Genomic DNA, 8846 nt, shown 5'->3' with positions numbered 1-8846 from the left:
CTTTTATAAGCTCCTTGTCTGCCATTGCCTCGTATATATATATATATACAAGTTCCTCTCCTCTTCAATTTGGTTACTTCTCATCTATACTTGGGCAAGGACGGAAACGTATTGGCTCTAAATAGCAGGTCTCTCTCTCTCTCTCTCTCTAAATAGCTTTGCAATTAAGATGAATACAAAGCTAGCTAGCATATTTCACTTCATTAAAGGATATGCAAGATTTCATCACTATTGGCTATTCCAAATTCTCCTTTATTATGCTTTCTTGTACTGCAAAATCCAAATTCTCCTTTTTTTTGAATAATAAACAAAGAGTTGGTAGATCAGATTAGGCTGAACCGGCCGGGACTGGATTACTTCTAAGTACTACATATCCTTAAATTCCAGATATAAATTGCTGAATTTAGGTTAAAAACTGGGTGAAAGCACCGCAACAAATCCAATCGTTGGGCTTGGATCAGATTGAATTTGGGTTATTAGGCCAATATTTTTACTTATTTTTTTTTAAATCTTTTCTACATTCATGGATACATGAATACATGCATACATACCCAAGTTGTAGAGGGAGCATTTTATAATGATGATAAGCAATTTATTATATCCATGCGGTATAAATCAATGGCAACTTCTTATTAATTATTTTATAGGCCGCTAACATATATAACTGATTTTGTTTTTGTTTTGGGGCCTCAGTTTTCCAGCCACCATGATGTTCCCGACATTATTTTTCATGTTAATGGCTGTCATGGGTGTCACTACTTCTTCATACGCAACAGTTGAAAGACAGATTTACGTCGTTCACATGGACCGCACCAAGATTTCAAGCTTGGATCATTCTCCAGGGGACACCAGGAAATGGCATGAAGCAGTGATGGATACCATCACCGAGTTGTCAGCCCAAGATGATGAGGAGGAGCAAGAAGCAACAGCACCTCAACTCCTTTACGTCTATGAAAACGCCATTACTGGTTTTGCTGCTAAGTTGTCCACCAAACAAGTGGAATTGTTGAGAAACGTAGATGGGTTCGTCTCTGCCACTCCAGACGACATGTTTAGTCTCCACACAACCCACTCTCCCAAGTTTCTTGGCCTGCAGAATGGCAAGGGACTCTGGAACGGTTCCAAATTGGCCTCTGCAGACATCGTAATCGGTGTTGTCGATACCGGAATCTGGCCTGAGCATCCAAGCTTTAGTCAAGATGCCAGCATGCCCCCGGTGCCTTCTCGCTGGAAAGGCGCTTGCGAGAAAGGAACCAAATTCTTGCCTTCAAATTGCAACAAGAAGCTCATCGGCGCCAGAGCCTTCTTCAAGGGATATGAGGCTGTAGCTGGTCGGGTCAATGAGACAGTCGATTATCGATCGGCTCGGGACTCACAGGGGCACGGTACACACACCGCATCAACTGCAGCTGGAGCTTTTGTTGATGATGCAAGCCTGTTTGGCATGGCCAAAGGCTCGGCATCAGGAATGATGTACTCTGCCCGAATTGCAGCCTATAAGGTTTGCTGGTCAACGGGTTGTGTCGGCTCTGATATATTAGCTGCCGTAGACCAAGCTGTTGCTGATGGGGTCGATGTGTTGTCTCTCTCCATGGGAAGTTTCTCTCGACCTTATTACAGTGATATCATTGCTATAGCTTCATTTGGGGCCGTTCAGCATGGAATCTTCGTCTCATGCTCAGCCGGAAATTCTGGTCCTTCTGAATCTACGGTCGCAAATGTTGCACCGTGGATTATGACTGTCGCTGCCAGCTACCTCGACCGAAGCTTCCCCACCACTGTAAAGCTCGGTAACGGGTTAGCTTTCAAGGGTGCATCTCTTTACTCTGGAAAGCCAACTTCAATGCTACCCCTCGTTTATGGGGACAGCTCAGGTAGCAAGGCCGTCGAGTACTGTATTGATGGCTCCCTCTCTCCAGATATTGTCCGAGGCAAAATTGTTGTCTGTGAGAGAAGGTTGGGCAGTCGAACCGGGAAAGGAGAACAGGTTAAGTTGGCAGGAGGTGCTGGGATGCTGTTAGTAAACGCAGAAGACCAAGGCGAAGAGCTTTTTGCCGACCCACACGTCTTACCTGCGACTTCCTTAGGAGCCAAAGCTGCAAAAGCCATTAAAGACTACGTGAGCTCGGACAAGAAACCAACAGCTTCTATTGACTTTGAGGGTACAGTTTATGGCTATCCTGCACCAGTGATGGCGGCATTCTCATCAAGGGGACCCAACCCAATCGCACCCAATGTGATCAAGCCAGACGTTACGGCACCAGGGATGAATATATTGGCTGCCTGGCCTCCTACCGTGAGCCCGACTCGACTGAAGAGTGATAAAAGAAGTGTTGAGTTCAACATAATCTCAGGGACATCCATGTCATGTCCACATGTGAGTGGCCTGGCTGCCCTCCTTAAATCTGTACACAGAGACTGGTCTCCTTCAGCGATCAAATCAGCTCTAATGACAACAGCTTATATGCTAAACAACAAATTTACTCCAATCAAAGATGCTGCTGCTGCTGGTTCTTCTTCCTCTTCAGATTTAGCAACACCTTTTGCATTTGGATCAGGACATGTCAACCCCGAGAGAGCATCCGGTCCGGGGCTAATTTATGATATCGGCACTGAGGACTACCTGAACTACCTGTGCAGTCTGAACTACACTTCATCTCAAATGGCTCTCGTAGCTCGGCGGAGTTTCACTTGTCCACTTCAGCCAGGCGACTTGAACTACCCATCATTCGCTCTGCTTTTTGACAATGGTGCCCAGAACATTACGTTGACATACAAGAGAACGGTGACTAACGTTGGGGCCCCGAGAGCTAGATATGTAGTGGTAGTGAAGGAACCAGAAGGAGTGTCAGTAAGGGTTGAGCCTAAGGCCTTAAAATTCAACAAGTTAGGCCAAAAGCTGAGCTACAAGGTGACATTTGTAGCAGCAGTTGGACGAAAGACCACTTCGAACGCCTATTCTTTCGGATCCCTGGTCTGGTTATTTGATAAATATGCAGTGACAAGTCCCATTGCAGTGACTTGGCAGTAGTAGGTAATGATCAAGGCTTAAACTAGGGACCCTAGCTTGAAAGGGCAGGAAGCATCGTTCCTTAAGGGGAATTAAACCCATAATAAAGAGTACTGAAAGTGTGAAAAGTTTAGAAATTAATCAAGTAGAAGACCATTACTTCGATGAAAGTTGGAGTGAACTCAAAGAGTTAGCTAGTTGTAGTTATGAACACCAAATTTATAAAGCAAGAGAAATAGTTAGAACAAAACCGGTTTCCGAACCTCTAAAATCACTGTAAAGCTTCCACAGATCGATATTTCCTGTTGGATATTATAATTTGAAGTTTAAGATAGTTGAATTGAATTTACCCGAGAGATGAAAGAGATCTAACCAGAATACGCTCACTAGGTCGTAGTTTAAATGGTTAACCCAGCAATTAGCCCATGATCAAATTGTAAAAACTGTCGTTGAAGCGGGCCCGGACCCGGACCCAGAGCAGAAGGGTTATTATTGGGCCACAAGGCCACCAACCTAACCTTGGTGGTTAATTTTGGAGATGCACCAACCATCTTGTTGCTGCTGAGTGCTGATGGGATGGTTTACGACTACATCCTATCATTCCTTATTAAAATTTTAATGTTTGATTCCAATTTCCAACCCATTTCGCCCAAGAATTGATGTACCTTATATACTAAAATGAACGCTTGCTGTCACTTTTTGTAAGAGAGCAAGAGAACATGTCTCTCTTCATGCATGCGGGTATAATTTGCTTCAGATTCCAAATAGAGAAATCTTTACTTGCTTTTTTTTTTTTTTCTACAATGGTTTATTCAATATTTTTAGGTAAAAATGATTTATTCAATTTGATTACTTTTTTATTTAACAATTACCTCTTCTCAACTTTTTGATTTTCTCTTCGTATGAATCTCTAACCCAAAATTTTCCAATCTCTTTTTCCAAATTGAGTTGTTTTTAAAATTTTCCTTTTATGTCAATTACTTAAAGGTAAAGCTGCATGTTTAAATTCTTTCTTTTTTTTATTGTTTATGAATTTTGTATTATTTTTTGGGGTTTTAACCGTTAAGTCTACCCCTAATGTGGAGCTAAGATTTCTAGGGTGGACTGAATCTTGATTGTGAATGGATGTCAAATCCACGGGCAGGATGCGGTTTATAGGGGGGGTTACTAATAGAGTAGGAGGTGGCTGTAATTTCAGATTTCTGAGGGAGAGTATAATTCACTTATCCCTTGTTTTTTCTGTAAAAACCAGCCTCAATAATAATTGTATGGGTATTTGGGACATTTTTGTGCCTCTTGTTAGAAGATTCTAACAAAGGAAATCTACTTGCAACTGTGTCAGAATGTTAAAGAGAGGTAATTGCAATTACCAAACTTAAGGAGAGGTTCCAACAATTATAGTTGGTTGATAAGATCTCTTGTTGGTTGTAGTGGAGACTTAGGATTGAATCCCACCTACACCTCGATTGGGGTTATGAGTTGGGGGATAGACTACCCCCGTTGTATCACTTCAAATGATAAAAAAAACAATATTCAAGGGTAGATAAGGGTAGAATTAGAAGCAAAGAAACAAGACAAAAGTCTAGTAACATAATTGACATCAAAGTGGGTTTGCTGGACTCTTTGGGTTTATAATTACTACAGCCAGTCAGCCATGGCAGTTGCACATGAGCTGTTATTGGGACTTCAATCTTGAATGGATGCATTGGATAAGCTTGCAGCCGGAATCCATGCCACCAGATTAAATTTTACTCTCTAAATCTATCCATCCATTATCATAAACAGCAGAGTTCTGTTTTCTCTACTAACCCAAGTCTTTGCATGAAGCCAAAGTATATTACTGTATGATGAATCAAGGAAGTTTTAATTTGGTTGTCCATATAGATGAAATGTCGGACATAAAAATTAAATTCAAATACCATTTGTATACCATGTCATCATAATTTATATATATGATTGACCCCAATCAATGATGCATTTTATTGTATATTCTCAATTAATTAATAAATTAATAATATTATAAGGTAAATTAATTAAATAAGGTTAACAGAAACATATGCGTTGCGTTCAAAAAAAATCATGTTGTTATATACTGTAAAATAAATAAAAATAAAGTTCTGAAAAGCACTCTTTTCTTCCACACGCCTCTGAGATAGTCATCAGATCTTCTGTCCCACCGTAACGCACTCTTTTCTTCCATTCTATAATTGAGTGACGGAGGAAGCTCTCTACTTTAATGAGCATTTGGTAACGTTATTCTTCTATTAATCAATTTACCATCGCTAGATAAGTTAAATTATCTTTGATTTTTCATCTATAAAATAATTTTAATAAGGCCATATTTGGGAGTGTTTAAAAATAACTGCTTATTCAAATAAGCATTTATTTACATTTGATATTTAATTTTTTCAAGTGCTTATCTTTTAAAATAAGCACTTATTTTATATCGGGCGTTTGGTAGTTTTTTTTCTCTAATAATCACTTAAATAAGCATTTGTGACTATTTTGTCTTTCATTTTTCTTTAAAAATCTCAAAATATACCATTTGAAAGCACTTTTATTAAATTACTTTTATAAAAACTTTTATGAAAGCACTTTTATGAAAGTACTTTTACGAAAGTACTTTTATAAAGTGCTTTTGTAAAAGTACTCTCGTAAAAGTGCTTTCATAAAAATAATTTCATAAAAGTGCTTTCATAAAAGTACTTTCTTAAAGCTGCTTTCGTAAAAGTACTTTTATAAAATTCAACTAGGGATAATATTATAAGTGGTATTTTAAAATTCAACTAGGGGCAATTTTGAAAGAAAAAAAAAATTGAATAAGTGCTTACTATATAAGCAGTTAAAGAAAAGTTGAAATTTGGGCTTAAAAAATAAGCCCTTATTTTTAAAATAAGCAATTATTTGGGTTTATTTCCCAAATACCAATAAGTGCTTAATAGCCCAAATAAGCACTTATTTTGAATAAGCACTCCCAAACATGGCCTAAGTAAAATACATTGATTTAAGGTGGAGTTTAGTTCACATTAGGTTTCTAGTCATTTAGGTGTTGTTCATTTTCTCAATTTTTCTTTTGATAAAGGTATTCATTTTCTCTTAAAAAACCTCTTATTTGTAAAATATAATTAAGGGTCCATTTGGTTTGCATTTGGAATTGGAAACGGAATCCTCCGAAATTGGAATTGGAATGGTCCATTCCCATAGTCTGTTTGGTTCAGACAAGAATGAGAATTAGAAATATCAAGATTGGGATTTCATTCCCAAGGGAAGGGCAGGAAACGGCCATTCCCTCAAATGGGGGAATATTCTAGTAGGAATGGGAATGGGATTCCAATTCTGCCCAACCAAATAGTTGGAATTGGAATAGCCGATTCTGATTCCAGACCCCTATTCCTGCGAACCAAACAGGGCCTAAAGGATGGTAATTTCTACCCTACCCAGTAGGGTATTCTCCCTTACCCACCTCAATGAGGCAGGTTTTCTTTTTTGCTTGAAAAACGGATTTTGGAAAGGGTATAGGTTTTGGGATTGGGAAAATTCCTGATAGGTACCCTGTACTTTAGGTTAAGTGCCAATTTAGTACCCAAACTTTTGAAATGCGACAATTTAGTACCTACCGTTGATGGGCTATCAATTATTTATATCACATGACCTCAAGTGTCATTTAATATTTTTTAAATGTCAAAATTACCCTTAAAAAAAACATTGTTCATTATCTTCTTTCTCACGAAAATAAAACAGATCTCAAGCTCTCAATAGTCCAGACAAAAATTGAAGAGTCTACTTGTGCTTGTTGCTCGGTATCCTCTGCCCAAACTGTAAACCGCTAGCACGGAATGAAGAAACGATGGCCATCAGAGACAGACGTTAAGGTTCTGAATTGGAAGCATGTTGAGGAATTGGTCGACAAAGATCTCGATGCAAGAGAAGGTGGTGCCTTTCTACACAGACGATGAAGGCTTGAAGAACAAAAGGTGACCTTTGGTGCAGTGGCCATTGTCTATTAGACTCCCACCTCTATATTGCAACTCAACAAATTCTTCCCTTCCATGTTATAGATTTTGGATGGATATCTTATTTGTTGGCATCGACTCCATTATCATCACAATAAATGCCGACTTTTGAGTCAGCAAAGGGAAATAGTTCTGGTGGGTCATCTGGATTTTGCTTGAGGTTGAATGAGCTAAAACGTAGATTGTATGACAATACGGTACGTCATCAGTATGATTTCTGGGCTGTGATTAACTGTACAGATTGATAAGTATACCTGCAGCAAAATAATGTGAACATACTAGGAGTAAGTGGTTGCACATGATGTCAAGAGTAGCCATGATTGATTGACTCAATAAAGTTGTAACATGTCCCCTTTCTCATTTCACCTATTTCCTTGTATTCTCTAATTTTCATGGGCATCTTTGTATCACCAATTTCATAATAGAAGCTCGATGCCTGCAACAATACCGTAGGATTGTCTAGGCCAAGCTCTAGCAAAGCTATTGCAGCTCTTCTTCCTACCTTCTCATTTCGATGTACTATACAACTACGCAACAGGGAACTCCACCTTACTGAATCACCCTTAACTGGTGAGCATTTTAGCAACACTTCTGTTTCCTCTAACAAGCCTGCTCGCCCCAGAAGATCAATCATACATGAATAGTGCCTCCTATCTAGGTAGACGGCATGGATTGTTTCCATTTATTCAAATATTAATTGCCCTTCTCTCACCAAACCTGAGTGACTACAACCCATTAACACAAACAAGAATGTTACAACATCTGGCTTCAAACCCTCCTAGATCATGGTCTCAAGCATCTTGAGGCCCTCTCTATCCATTCTATGTCGAGCACAGTCATATATCAAATAGCAGAAAGTAACATCATTTGGATCAACCCCAACATCTGATTTCCTCTTCAAGTAGAATCCTAGCACCTCATATGATAGACCCAATTGACAGAACCCACGAAGAACCAAATTCCACGTTGCTAAACTTCTACCAGGAAATTCATCGAACAACTACATAGCAGGGTTAAGATATGAAGCTTGCGGATACAGATCAATCAGTGCGGACCCAACAAACAAATTTGCGTTGAACCCAAGAAAATCCACTCTGCAATGAACTTGAAGGCCTTCTCGGTAGACCTAGCATTACCGCAAATACTCAAAACTGAAGAACATGTGGACAGGCTTTCTCTAAGGCCTCGAGAAACCATTTCTTTGAAGAGATCAAGGGCCAGCTCTAGAAACCCATGGCAAGTATGACCAGCTATTACCAAGTTACAGGAGACGATGTCACAGACATGCATTGCTTCAAACATACCAATAGTTGAATCATTTAGCAGATAGTTTGATAAAGAAAATTAGATTATATTTTAAGGGTACTTTTGTCTTTTCACATGCCATTTAATGACTGATTAACGATGGGTACTAGATTGTCGCATTTTGAAAGTTCAGGTATTAGATTGTCGCATTTTAAAGTTTGAGTACTAAATTGGCACTCGGTCTAAAGTACATGGTACCTATTGGGAATTTTTACAACTCGTATGATAAGGGTAGGGTGCAGTACCACATATTGTTGGAAGGCATGTGAACTTATGTATTAGGTGTTTAATTTAATAATATTTTTGAATTTTAGGTAATGATAATTGATATTTTATATGTTATCTATGTGTTTTAATCAAATCATTAGAAATTTTGGTATTTATTCATGTTATTGTAATTGTTTATTAATTATATTTAACATGAAATAATAGGAGATTAGCTTTGAGCTCTAGACCCTATCCACCAACCCGACCCATCCCACCCTTAAATGCAATGAGGGTTTTGCATTTTTATGTGC

The 8846-nt window shown here is 38.8% G+C and overlaps 1 protein-coding gene across 1 annotated transcript; it reads left to right on the top strand.

Annotated features, from left to right (window-relative positions):
* On the top strand, positions 1 to 3362 carry SBTI1.1 (subtilase family protein). The gene is made up of 2 exons (XM_088961911.1): positions 1 to 128; positions 694 to 3362. Exon 2 carries the CDS (start codon positions 707 to 709, stop codon positions 3029 to 3031), a length of 2325 nt encoding a protein of 774 aa, XP_088818037.1. The 5' UTR covers positions 1 to 128; positions 694 to 706; the 3' UTR covers positions 3032 to 3362.
* Positions 3363 to 8846: the final 5484 nt, after the last annotated feature.

Source organism: Nelumbo lutea, chromosome 1, assembly GCF_056320005.1.
Source record: "Nelumbo lutea isolate HS-2025 chromosome 1, American lotus-T2T, whole genome shotgun sequence".
Lineage (NCBI taxonomy): Eukaryota > Viridiplantae > Streptophyta > Magnoliopsida > Proteales > Nelumbonaceae > Nelumbo > Nelumbo lutea.
This window is presented reverse-complemented; position numbering and strand designations above follow the sequence as displayed.

Bases quoted from the DNA above. Each gene is read 5' to 3' on its own strand.
- SBTI1.1 (XM_088961911.1), top strand. From the start codon at position 707: ATGATGTTCCCGACATTATTTTTCATGTTAATGGCTGTCATGGGTGTC.